At 54.3% G+C, this 13733-nt stretch overlaps 1 protein-coding gene across 1 annotated transcript; it reads left to right on the plus strand.

The window, feature by feature from the left end:
* On the plus strand, nucleotides 1–13728 carry PDK2 (pyruvate dehydrogenase kinase 2). Its single transcript, XM_087826189.1, has 11 exons — nucleotides 1–139; nucleotides 1998–2139; nucleotides 7621–7692; nucleotides 8092–8276; nucleotides 8549–8638; nucleotides 8824–8901; nucleotides 10739–10815; nucleotides 10916–11014; nucleotides 11177–11284; nucleotides 11912–12025; nucleotides 12608–13728. Exons 1-11 carry the CDS (start codon nucleotides 22–24, stop codon nucleotides 12746–12748), a joined length of 1224 nt encoding a protein of 407 aa, XP_087682315.1. The 5' UTR covers nucleotides 1–21; the 3' UTR covers nucleotides 12749–13728.
* The last annotated feature ends 5 nt before the right edge of the window (nucleotides 13729–13733 follow it).

The raw sequence follows: 13733 nt of genomic DNA on the forward strand, positions 1-13733 counted from the left end.
CGGAGCCCCGGGTCCGCCGCCATGCGCTGGATCCGCGCGCTGCTGAAGAACGCGTCCCTGGCTGGGGCGCCCAAGTACATCGAGCACTTCAGCAAGTTCTCCCCGTCCCCGCTGTCCATGAAGCAGTTTCTGGACTTCGGTACGGAGAGGGCGGGGGGCGGCTGGCCGCCGGGCCTCGCGGGTGCCTGGGTGGGGGGAATGCAGGGGTCCCGGCCAAGAAGGATGGACGCTGAGGAGAGAGGCCCAGACTGGCAAGGAAGGGTTGCTCGGAGGGCAGCGGGCAGGAAAGGGTTAATGGGGAGGCAGGGACCCCCGGGGCTGCGAGGGTTCTGGGTACCCCGGCTGGAGAGTCCCTGGACTGGGCTGTGAATGGGACATGAGGGGTATTGAGTAGGAGGGGCCCAAGGGGTCCTCCTGCGCTTTGTTAGGGGTCTTGGAGAATTAGGGGCAGTGAAATGGTGATACGAGGGCAGGAAGGGAGTAGGGTGTATCCAGGCGTAAAGGGTCCTGTTTGAGAGTGGGAGACAGAGAGAAAATAGGGGGGATGCTGATGGGAGTAACAAGGCAGCACGAGGAGGTGCAGCCATCTGGAAGGAGACCAGCTGGGCACCAAGGGGTCAGTTGGGGAAGGGGCTCTTTCAAAAGATGCCCACAGGAGAGAGGACCTGATCAGGATACCTCCACCCACTGAGGGAGCTGGCCCCCCAGCTGGCACAGTGGGCAAGGACACTTGAAGATCAAATCCCCTCAGGCCTGACTGCCTGTCTCCAGCTGGGCAGGGGCCCAGGGCACCACGAGATGGAATCAGGCGGCTTGTACCCACCCTTGCCTGCCCCTGGGCTCCTAGGCTAGGATCACCCACCGTCAGCGTCCTGGGGGTGGCTCTGGAGCAGGAGCAACGCTGTGCCAGCATGGTGACCGAAACAGACATTGTGTGGGCCCTGTCTGTCTATATGGTATTTCCATGGTGACACCTGGGGATTAGGAGAGGGTGCCCAGGACTTTCAAGAGTTGAAGAGACAGTGCCTGGCTCAGGTTACAGCTGCGTCATTGTTGGGAGGGGGCAGGGAGTGGGCAGCCAGGACACAGAGCACCTGTTTCCTTGGACTTGGCCGCCTGCCCTCTGCCCTGTTTGAGCTGCCCCCATGTAGGAAAGCCTCCTGTGCCCACTCCAGCCCCGAGCAGCTAGTTAGTCCAGACTGGATGAACCCCAATTACGCAGTGTCACAGCTGGGAGGGGCTCACAGTAGAGTTTGGCCCACTTGTAGTACAGTGGGGAAACTGAGACCTTTAGAAGGATAGTGGCGTGCCCTGGGTGACAGAGTCGGAAGCAGAACCTGTACTAGAACCTAGGTCCTCTGACTCTAGCCTCATTCTATCGTTCACCCTCTTCTCATCTTGAAGCTGAGCCAAGGACCAAGGTATCTGGGTTACCATCCTTTGGCCCTATCTGCCTCACAGGTGGTGGGTATTAATGCAGGGGCAGCTCTACAGTGGTCATTAGGAACAGCCTGGGTGCAGATGGGTTGGGCCAGAGACGATGCTGGGAGCCTGCAGCTGCGGTGGTCCAGGGATAGCTTGTGTCAGCCAGGGCCCAGCCCTGGGAAGGGATGGATTTCCCAGGCTGCTCTGCCCACCTGGATCAGCTCTCCCAAAGTGAATGCCTGGGAGAAGGGAAAGAAAGAGAAGAAGTGAGGTAACTTAGGCCAGAGGCAGCTCCCGGTGCGCCTGGGAATGGACCTGCCCCCTGTTGTTGAAGGGAAGCAAGGTTCAGTTGGGGGTGAGGAGAGGATGCAATTCCCCAAAGGGTTAGACAGGGTGGTGGGGAGGTCAGAACACTGCAGGGCTTTGGGAGAGCTGCCTGCTCTGTGCCGCGGATCACTTCTCCTCTGAACCCTCAGGAAATGAAGGATTTAATCAGCCTGCCCCCTGAGATGTCCTCTGGCTTTGATGGTTTGCAGCTATGTGTGCTCACCTCTTTTTCTCTCCCCCTCCAGGGTCCAGTAATGCCTGTGAGAAAACCTCGTTCACCTTCCTCAGGCAGGAGCTGCCTGTGCGCCTGGCCAACATCATGAAAGAGATCAACCTGCTTCCTGACCGGGTGCTGAGCACACCCTCGGTGCAGCTGGTACAGAGCTGGTGAGACCCCTGGCCAGGTCCCCACACCTTCCACTCCATCGTCAGATGCCCTGGGCTTAGAGATGGAGTCTCCATGCTCCCAGCAGCCTTGTTGGAGGCAGGGACAGAGGGGAGGCACAGGGCTCCAGGAGCCTGGGGAGTTACTCAAAGTCAAGCAAAATTCTAGGCTATTGCAGGGACTAAGATCAGGCTCTTAGCCTCGTGTTTGTGGGACAGCCCTATACTTTCCACGCTCCTTTCTCTGGAAAGCCCAGGTCCACCTAGGAAATCCTTTTCATAGCCAAAACCCCAACTCAGGCTAATGTCAGCATTCGTCTCCAGCCCTGGTCCTGAAAACCCAGCTTCTGCAGGATAATATTTATTTGAGGCAACATCGTGGGAAACAGAAACAGGAAGAAGCAAATCTTCAAATCATATAATCCTAGCTACAAGTCAGACTGTTTTGGATGTTGGAAAACATTCAAATAGATACAGGACCTACACCCAAAGAGCTTTTGAGGGCAAAGATCAAAAGTTTCCTGCACAAAGCGGCAGCACCAGAGGAGAATTCTCAGTAAAGCTCACTGAGGAACTCTGTCCAGGGTTAAGTAATTGGATGGCAATAGCCCATGCCAGTCACATGAAGAATAAACAAGCCTACTCTGTAACTGGGCATATAAGTGGCTAATCATGGTTGGTCTTCAGTGGCACATGTGCGGAAATCTTTTGCTAGTTCTGGCTGTGGTGGGTGTGGTCTGGCTGTGGTTTCCTTGTGGATTCAGGAGCAACACACCAACTTTGAGCCCAAGGTCAAACTAGAGGAGCCCGTGATCTCGGGGTTGGGGGAAGAATAAAAGAGGGCGAATTAAGTGCTATGTAGACAGTGGTAGGAATAGTGAGCTGCTGAGGAGTTAGTTTTAGTTAAATTAAGAATATTATTTAAAAGTAACACTGGTTGGGGTTCTTCCCCCTCATTGAGGAAGTGTAATGTTCACTTTGACAGTTGGAAAACACAGAAAAGTAGATAGAGGAGAATGCCAACCACTGCCCTCCACCCCATAACCAAACACTGTTAAGGCTCCATAAGGTTTTGTTGGCGCCCTTCCAGCATTTTTTCTATGCACGGATCTGCAAATGCATGGCTTATTCTAACTAAATGAGATGCTGGAAGGAAAATGTTTGTGCACAAAGCCAGGAACATAGTCAGTGAATGTTAGTCGAATCAGAAAGTTGTGGGGAAGTCTAAATGGATATGAAATGCACAGAGGAGGCAATGTGTCACTGGGCCTTGCAGGGTGCTTTGGTGAGCCCAGATCTAGAAAGAAGGGAAGGGCATTCCAGGCCAAAGAAACTGCTTGGGCAAAGGTGTAGAGGCAGGAAAGTGCTCAGCTAGGGTATCTGAGAACTTACTTTGTGGATATAGTGCTCTTAATGAAAGCTGTGAAGGTGGAATGGGGGACAGAGGTGATTTTCATGTAGCTCAAGCAAGTTACCCCTTGCTGAGCCCAGTCCCTCACAGGGCCAAGACCTTAGAGCTAACCCACATTTCCCACCATGGGGCAGTGTGGAAGTCATGGGGAGGAGACAGAAGGTACCATTTGTTCTCTCTACCCCTTCTCCAGCTCTGTCTGGCTGATTGACTTGGCTACCTCTCCATCTGGTCCCTGACTCCAGGACATGGCTTCTCAGGCCCCTCCCTGGACACTGTGTTCCTGGGAGAGCCAGGAAATTACAGGGAGGATGGGGCAGGGAGCTGCTGAACTGCCCACGACCTCCCCAGGCCCCCACAGAGTCCCTTCCTGAAAATCAGTTACACATGTGGGAGCTTGGCCTGACTTATTCTTTTTTCAATAATGTCAACCAGCAGCAGGAGGGAGTGAAGTTAGACAAGAGAGAACAGGTCTCAGTGGATCTCTGTTTAGAGGAGAGCAGGCAAAGGGACTGCCGGAGTGTCCAAAGCACTGGAGAGACAGCCTGCTGAGATTGTTTCCAGAATGGGTATCAGCTGCAGCAAGAGAGACTGAGGTCTGAGGGAAGGAAGGACTGTCCTGTCAGGACAGGGATGAGGTGGCTGCCTTGAGAGAGTGCAGACCTCCCTTTCCAGGAGAACTCCCTGCCAGCTTGGGTGATGGAGGCTGTGGAGGTAGGCAGAGTTTGCATGCAAGGAGGGGGATGGCCTACCAGGGAGTCTGGCAAGAGAGCCACTAGCCTCAGAGTGTGATGAATAAGACATAAAACCTCCCCTTTGGAGAATGGGAAAGTCCTGTGCAAATGTTAGTAGTAGTGGTGGTGGTGGTGCATAGTCAGTATGGGCTAATAACAGCTGATGGAGTTTCTACTTGGCTGGGAGAGGCACTAGGCAGGAACCACTGCAAGCAAGTGGAGAATTCCTGGTTCTAAATGAACCTGGTAAATTATTTCAACTGGACAAACTTGGTGTAGGGGACCCTGTTTTGGAAGTGACTGGAAGGTAGTGGACAGCCCTGGATGTGGCATCAGCATGCTTGACTTTGAGGCTTGACTTTGCTGCCTGCTGGACGCTTAATCCGTGGTGAACCACGTGGCCTCTGAGCCTTGGTTTCCTCATCTGTAAAATGGGAATCCAGGCTGTTTCTAAGGGCCAAATGGCACTGCTAGATGTGAAAGTATGGAGAACTCTATAAACACAAGTGATGTCCCCAGCTTCTGGGCTGCATCTCCAGGCCAAAGATGACATGACTATGGCAGAAGTTCTCTTAGACAATGTAGTAATAATGTTGGCCATGACAAAAGCAAACACACCTGGGAGGCCTGCAGTGCATCAGAAACTGTTCGAAGTGTGTACACTTATTAACTATTTAACCTTCACAACAGCCTAATGAAGCAGGCCTTGTTATTGTTCCCATTTTATAGATGAGTAACCGAGGCTCAGATTAGGAACCTTGTCTGAGGTCACTCAAATAGTCAATGGAGAGCTGGGATTCCAACCCAGGCTGTGTGATCTGGCAGCACGTTCTAGGGAAAGGCAGAGTGCTGCGTTCTGGGGCAGTGAGATTCCACGTCCCAAGTCGGGGGAAGTAGGGTTCGCATCACAGAACCTTGCTTGGTGGCTAGTGTCTGGAACACGAAAGGGGTAACCTTGACTCCTCTTGGGAGAGAAAGACAGCCTGAGGGAGGGTATAGATTTGGTGGTAATGTGCTTCCAGAAAATGGAGGGTTAAGGGAGAGTCGCAGAGTAGACCCAGTGACAGTGAGTCACTGCTGTTACTAATAGGAGCCTTTGCAGGGGTTGCAGAGAGAGAGGTGGGAGCCATATCATGTGGTTGGCACCTTCTTAGGAGCCTCCCTTGCCTGTCAGCAAGGTGTATGGATCCCAAACCCCATCTGTAGAGGACCCCACCCCACCCCACAGGAGCAGGTCCCTGCCCATAAAAAGAATGGGTACCATCAGCACATCGGCTCCCAGCGTCCAGCGGCTGCTCTGCCAGGCACGGAGCTGCGCTTTAGCCAAGTCCTCCCATCGGCTCCCTCAGCCACTCCTTATGTAATCAGAGTGGAGACTAGACCTGCATCATCATCTCTGAGTGCCACTGCAGTGAACCCCATTCTACAGAGGGGTACTGAGTGGCTCGGTGCCCTCTTTCGGGCACAGTCAGCCATGGGACCCAAGCCTGCCTGGCTCAGGGTCCCCACCTGCCACCCTTCCACAGAGTGACTTCCAGATGCAGGACACATCTGTCACTTCTCCCCTCCTCACATGGCCATTGCCTTATCCACACCCTTGTCTCCAGCAGCCGTGGATACTAGTGCACGGTGCACACATACTCGCACACACCCATGGGCACACATACTTACACACACTCCCCTACTCATCAGCACTCCCTACTGCTTTCATACAAGCCTCTGTGCATCTCCTCCCCCAACGCACACTCATTCCAACATTTTTACACACACGCAAACACCCTCCTCCTCTCTGGAATTCCAGCACTCCTTCCTCCCCAATCCAGGACTCTGCACTGACTAGAAAGCCTCAAAAGGCAGGGTTTGGGTGTGGGAGGGGAGCTCCAGATCTCACCAAGGGAGAGTTGGCGGCCTTGTTTACTGCTGAGGCTGGCAGGCCCAGCCCTTCCCTAGGCATTATGTTGGGCTCCCTCTGCCTGCTCTGCCTGCTGAGGGTGAGTAAACCTGAAGTGACACACCTGTCACTGGACCACTGCTTTCAGGCTTCCCATGTCCAAGCCCAGTTCTTTCTCTGGCCCTCAGAGGGGTGTGTAGCCCAGTGTGGTTCCAGCCCCAGCGTCTCTCCCCTTGGACCAACATCTGGCCCTTACCCTTGGGTGTGCCAGGCCCATGGCGGGCTTTAGGCCAGGACTGGGATCCCCTGGGAAAATCTTTCTCATTCTCTGCTCTCCCTTCCAAGAGTACACCCAGAACTACTTCCCTGCAGGAATGGCCCTGTGAGGGAGGTGGGCAAGGAGTCTGAACCCTGCTTCACAGTCTAGGAGACTGAGCCTGAGGCTGGCAGCTCTTCCTGTACCTGCACTGGCAGGCACTGCCCGTTGCCAGTCCATCCTGGTGTCCTTTGCTATACTTCATTGGCCATGCGACCAGGCCCCTTTCTGCCCTCTAGGGTTCATTAGGCAGCCATGGGGCGGGGGCGGTGTGCTAGCAGCTAGAGCACTTACCCTACACCTGCTGCCATAGGCAAGCCTGACTCCCTTGCAGAAGCTAGCCTCCTGCTGTCCCTGAGTTAGGGCTTCCCAATGCTCCCTTTGGTTACCCAGCTTTTTCTAGGTCCTGGGAAAATGGCCTCCTGACCAGGCCTACAGATGGAGGGGCACCGTGGGCCTGCCCACTCCTGCTGTGGGGAGTGGAGTGAGCTTCAGGCTTATCAGAGCTGGGCCTGACCACCCCACCCTCAGTTCTTCCCAGCTCCCATTTAATCCAGTTCCTTAAGCAGATTGCACAACTCCTAGTGCCCAGCCCAAACCCACCAAGCCCAGAGTCGGGGGTATGATCTGTCACCCTCCTTACTGAGCCCCCACTCTGGGGGAGCCCTGGGCTATCTACTCGGCCAGCTGTGCCCATGGAATGCAACAACCTGTGGGACAAATAGTAAGATCTGTTTCCATGACGGGGCTCAGGGAGGTAGTGACTTGCCCCAGCCTTCTCTTACTGCCAGCCCTTTGTCAAGCATCCCTTGCCCCGTCTGGGCTTCAGTCCCCTAATCCTTGAGACCCCCTTCAACGGGATGGTCTGCAGGCCCTTCTAAGACTCCTATTCTAGGATTCCAAAGCAAAGGTGCTCTAAGGAGAACCATCATATTAGAGGTTTTCTTGCATAACTCACTGTGTTGTCAGGGAGACTCGTGTACGTGGAGGAAGGAGATTTGTGATGCAGCTGTCAGCTGGTGCAGCTCTGTGCCCAGGGGAGAGGCAAAACCAGAGTGAGGGCAGCTGAGTCAGGTGGGAAGGGGCCCGCCCAGAGCTGAGGCGATGTCTTCCCCTGTGCCCCTGCCCACAGGTATGTCCAGAGTCTCCTGGACATCATGGAGTTCCTGGACAAGGACCCAGAGGACCATCGTACCCTGAGCCTGTGAGTGAGGGCCCTGGTGGGGGGCAGGAGGACAGGTGTAAGTGAGTGACATCTGTGGCCATAGTCCCAGAGGCAGAAGTGCCAGCAGGACAGAAGAAATGACTCCTGCTGTCAGGATATCCAGTCTGACAGGGAAGACAGCTCCTGTCCTCAGTGTCCCCTGAGTCCGATGGGGGATCCAGGCCCTGCCCCTGGGGTGCCCCCAGGCTGTCAGACAGGCAGTGGGAGAGCCAGGGGGTGCTTTGGGAGGAATGAGGTGGGTGCTGTGTGATCAGCACCGGGTTGGGAAGGGTGGAGTGGGTGAAGACACTGTGGAGAGGAGGTCAGAAGCAGAGGAGAGTCTGAGGGTGTCCCCAGGGCTGGGCCTGGGCAGGGGCCAACATCTGCCCACGCCCGCAGGTTCACCGAGGCCCTGGTCACCATCCGGAACCGCCACAACGACGTGGTGCCCACCATGGCACAGGGCGTGCTTGAGTACAAGGACGCCTATGGCGACGACCCCGTGTCCAACCAGAACATCCAGTACTTCCTGGACCGCTTCTACCTCAGCCGCATCTCCATCCGCATGCTCATCAACCAGCACAGTGAGCCGGGCGGGCGGCCACGGCCACACGACAGTCATCAGTTTAGCTGTCCATGGAATGCAAGCCTATGTCGCCTCTTTAGAAAGTGTTCAGCGTGTTATTCATAAAATTCTCACTGGAGGGGGGTTAGAGGAGAGAGGGCGGGAGGGTGGGGAGGGGGCAGCTTTAGGGTCATAGACATCATAGAGGTAGGGAGCGGAGAGCCCTGGGGAAGAGGGAGAGCGGGGCAGGCTCTGCGGCCCCACCAGCAGCGCCCTCCTCCCTGCCCACAGCCCTGATCTTTGACGGCAGCACCAACCCAGCCCACCCCAAACACATTGGCAGCATTGACCCCAACTGCTGCGTCTCTGACGTGGTGAAAGGTGAGCCATCCCCACTGTGCCTGGTCCACAGAGGTGACCCCTCCAAGCTTCCCTGGCCAGAGGGTGACCCATTCCCCAAAGGGTGGGGGCCACGTCCCCATGGGGGGGTGCCCAGTGTTGGTGCCAAGAGGACTGCCTGCTGGGTAAGCCACCCCATTCCCTGCATGACCTCTCTCTTCTCTCAGATGCGTATGACATGGCCAAGCTCCTGTGTGACAAGTATTACATGGCCTCACCTGACCTGGAGATCCAGGAGATCAATGGTGAGTGAGCAAGGCTGTGCGTCTGTCTGTCCAAGGGCTGGGGACATGGGAAAGCAAGGTGAGTTGGGGAGTTAGGAAATGAACTGTAATATGAATAGGGGAGTAGTAGAGCTATTATTATTATTATTATTATTTATTTGGTAAATGCAGGGGTGGGCAAAAGTAGGTTTACAGTTGCATTGTGATGTTCTTTTGAGTTAACAAAGCTATTGTAATAATCATAACCTGCATGTCTTTGTCCATATGAACAGCTGCAAACCTGTGTTTATTCAGCAGTAAACATAACAGGCAAGGTCCCTTTCATTCTTGGTGCTGAGAGGTTGAGGAATGAGGCCTTTTCCAATGAACAAATAATAAGACACTTTCGTACCGTGAGAAGGGAAGGGAAGGAAATACAGCGGGCTCACGTGGCAGTGAGGGGGAAGAGCGGCGGATTAGATTGGCTGTTAGTTAGCTTGGCTGCCTTCCCAGAATCCAAATAACAGTGGCTTGATTCCGAAAGAGGGTTCCCTCTCTGCAGCCAGGAGAAAGGGTAGAGAATGTGGAAGGCAGGGCCCAGCAGTTGGACACATCACTTCCCTAGGTTACCCCGCTACCAGCTGCAAGGGAGACGGAGCATTTCATTTCTGGCTGGGCAGCAATGTGCCAGTTAACACTTTGGGGGAAGGGGCATCTATCAGTGAAAGAAGAAAGGAAGAATGGATCTGGAGGACAGTGACAGGCGTCCTACTTGGGATGGGGTAGTCGGGGACCAGTAGAGTGGGGCTGGGAGATCTCAGGGATGATGGTTTGAAGAGAGAGCCTGGGGCATGCAGGGCCTGTGGGCCGCGGACAGGAGCTGGGATTTTATTTTTATTTTCTTTTAATTTTTATTTACTTATTTACTTTTTTTTTTTTAACATAAAGTGAGGAATCTTACTTTGATTCACAATTTCCTAATTTTTTATTTATTGATTGATTTCAGAGAGAGGAAGGGAGAGGGGGAGATAGAAACCTCAGTGATGAGAGTCATTGATCGGCTGCCTCCTGCACTCCCCCTGCTGGGGATTGAGCCCTGTCCTCACTGCCCAGCACAGGGCTTGAGATTCCTTCATTCATTGATCCACTGAACATTTATTGAGCTACTGCTACCTATAAATCTCTGTGCCAGACACCAGGAAAAAAAATACTTAGTCCCTAACACCAAGAAACTCCAGGCTAGAGTGATTCTTGGGAAGCAGGAGACTGGTGTCAGAATCACCTGGGCAGCACCCCCATCCTCTCCCCCCAGGGTGAAAAAGCTCTCCAGGGGATTCTGATGTCCAGGTGAATGCTAGTAGGCTGGATATAGGATAGATAGATACTATTTGATGCATAAATGAAGAATAGATGAATAGATAAGCAGTGAATGAATGGGAGGATGGATATATACTTTATGAATGGATGGTAAGGATAGATGTTTGAAGGACCATTGGATGGTTGAATGGACACTGGATGGTTAGATAGAGGAATTAATGGATGTTGAATGGAAACGGATGGATGGATGGATGGATGGATGGATGGATGGATGGATGGATGGATGGATGGATGGATGGATGGACGGATGGACGGATGGACGGATGGACGGATGGACGGATGGACGGATGGACACTGCATAATGGAAGGATACCATATGGATAGGTATTTGAATGGACACTTAATGAATGGATAGATGGATGAATGAAAGCTGGGTGAATGGAGGCGCAGATGGATAGATAATGGATGGTGGTCGAGTGCTGGGTACTAGATGCTGGGTGAATGAATGCTGATTGGTGAGCTCTTGACAATTTCTGATCATTGATCTCAACTTCCCCGGCAGCATCCAACTCCAAACAGCCAATTCACATGGTCTATGTCCCCTCCCACCTCTACCACATGCTCTTTGAACTCTTCAAGGTGAGGAGGCTGGGGGATGGCACTTTGTGGGATTGGGGGGCGGTTAGGGCTGGGCTTCTCTCACTCATCTCACTCATCTCTTCCCTCTCTCCCTCCACAGAATGCCATGAGAGCGACGGTGGAAAGCCATGAATCTAGCCTTGTTCTCCCACCTATCAAGATCATGGTGGCCTTGGGCGAGGAAGATCTGTCCATCAAAGTATGTGACCCTCGACTTTGGGGGCCAGAGAGCAGTAGGGGGGGCAATTCTCTTCTGCCAGGAGATAGGCTTAGGAAGACCCTGGGGGAGATCAAGGGTATCAAGGGGTAGGGGGTTATAGAAAACAGGTCTGGAGAGCCCCTGACGTCTCATCTCCCCTAGATGAGTGACCGAGGTGGGGGTGTCCCCTTGAGGAAGATTGAACAACTCTTCAGCTACATGTACTCCACAGCACCCACCCCCCAGCCTGGCACCGGGGGAACCCCACTGGTGAGATGGCTTCATTCCAGCTCCCCTCCTGCCTCCCAAAGGATCCTGTCTGTCTCTTCATCTCCTCTTCCCAAATTGTCACTCCTCCCTGTCTCTTGCTTTCTTATCTCCCATGGTCTCTGCAGTCTCACATGGCTATGTGTGATGTCAGTCACCTCTCCCAAGGCTGGGCCTCCCTGCTCCTCCCTTCCTATCGGTGGCTGGCTGCTGTTGCCTTTCCTCAGTTCTCCCTCTCCCTTGCATCTCCCCACAAAGTTACTACCTCTTGGTTCAACTCATTAACACCTTCCTGTCTATTCCCAGTGGAGTAGGCAGAGCTGGGTTTGGAAACTGAGACTCAGAGGAGCCCTGTGACCTGCCCAGACTCCCTTGCTACCAGGGCCTAGCTTCTCTCCTTGCCGTGCCAACTCCCCCCACACCCACTGTGCCTCCTCAGCTTTCTTCCCTCCCCCAGACTGACCCCATCATCCCACAGCTCCTGTCTTGCCTCAGAGCTTCCCTTTTTTGTGTCCCCTCCCATCTAAGTTCTGGGAATCCCTTGCTTGACCCCAGCTCAGCAATCCTTATTTAGCAATCTGTCCTGTCGCGCCAGCCTCCTCATCACACTCCCTTCCTGTCCCCTGGCAGGCTGGCTTCGGGTACGGACTCCCCATTTCCCGCCTCTATGCCAAGTACTTCCAGGGGGACCTGCAGCTCTTCTCCATGGAGGGCTTTGGGACCGACGCTGTCATCTATCTCAAGGTGAGGGTCTCCGCCTGCAGAGTCCTGCCAAGGGTGGGGTCAGGCAGGATCAGCCTGCTGTTAGATTTCTTTTCCAATCCCTCCAGTCCTTTCCCAATTCCAGGCTGAGAATCAGAGTAGAGCTACAGTTTCCCAACCTCCAGACGCTCCCAACTTGGCAGACAATTTCAGGGAGTCCATCGTCCATGACTGAGACCACTGTTCTGGGGATGCTTGACTTGTTAGATCTAGAAGGAAAGGGGGGACCATAGAGAGTTTGTCATTCAGCTCAGGAGGAGATGGAGGCCCAGAGCTGGTGACCTTCAAGATCACACAGCCCAGCCTCCTCTCTCCCCCTCCCTGACCCTTTGAGTGAGCAGTCTCCTTGAATGGGCAGGAACAAGACACAGACAGACAGACCCTTTTGAAGGTCTTCCTGGGCCAAGGTTAGTTGTCTCAGCCAGTGTCTGGCACTTGTCTGGGCTGACATATGGGCCCCAGTCAGTGGCCACCACGGCCCACCTTGGGACCAGGGTGGTCTGCTGAGGAGTGGGCAAGGCACAGGGCAGTTGGAGTGGAGAGGCTGAACCTGATGCTCCGCAGGCCCTGTCCACGGACTCAGTGGAGCGCCTGCCAGTCTACAACAAGTCAGCCTGGCGCCACTACCAGACTATCCAGGAGGCCGGCGACTGGTGTGTGCCCAGCACGGAGCCCAAGAACACGTCCACATACCGTGTCAGTTAGGGGCTACCCCACTGTTCTGTACCTGAGAGGATGGACTGCTTGCTGTCTTTGGGACTGGCCCCCACGGTTACCCTCCTCATCCCCTGCCCTCCAGGTGGGGAGACTCTCCCTGATGACCAGCTTCCGTCTCTATGGAAATCCCTGCGGTGACCAGTTGGTGGTGGCCCCTAAGTGCAAATCTCTGTCTTTATAGAGATTCTGTGGAGGTGGTCTCCCCAGTGTTCAATCTCTGTGGGTGATCCCTGAGGATTGGGGGATGTCTCCACCCTGCTGGGGTATCCCAGAAATACGTTCCCATGGCAGTCCTCTTCTCTGAGACCAGAGCTGCCATTTTTCTGCCAGGAGTCCTGGGTCCCCCTCACTGCCCTCCACAGCCTGGCCTTCCAAACAGATGCCCCTGCTTGCCTTATACCCTTAGTCTGCCAAGGCACCCCAGCCCTAGTCCCGAGTCAGCATTAGGAAAGGACTTGGTGCCCCCAGATCAAGGTGGTAGGTAAGGAAAGGGGTGGACCCCTGGGTGGGTACCTGGTCTGGCAGCCTCTCCCTCCACTCTGAGCTTCAGGTCAACGTTAGGAGGAAGGGAGTTACCAGGACCTCACCCCTAAAGTTTACCTCTAGAGTGGAGGAATCTGGGAGGACCCTGAGGTACTCGCCCAGCCAGGCTGCTCGAAGCCCTGCAGGCGGCCCAGCAGTGTTTCTGCCACCTCCCAAGCCCTTCCCCGCATGTCCTCACATGCACACACCCACCTGCCCACTTCACACCCACACCGTCGCCTGAGCTTCAGCTCCCAGCTCCCACTGTACACGGACATGTGTGCTTGGGGTGGCTTTCTCCCTAGAATGCTGTGTGTACATAGCTAGTTTTATAGCCCTGAATATCCCCATCCTCCCCCCTAGCACACGGGAGGTTAAAGTTGTGTGCTTCTCCCAGTGGCTGTGATGGTGACAGTGACATCCACAGTAAAGAGATCCAATGAGAATTTGG

The sequence above is a fragment of the Miniopterus natalensis genome, chromosome 17, assembly GCF_054644295.1.
Source record: "Miniopterus natalensis isolate mMinNat1 chromosome 17, mMinNat1.hap1, whole genome shotgun sequence".
Lineage (NCBI taxonomy): Eukaryota > Metazoa > Chordata > Mammalia > Chiroptera > Miniopteridae > Miniopterus > Miniopterus natalensis.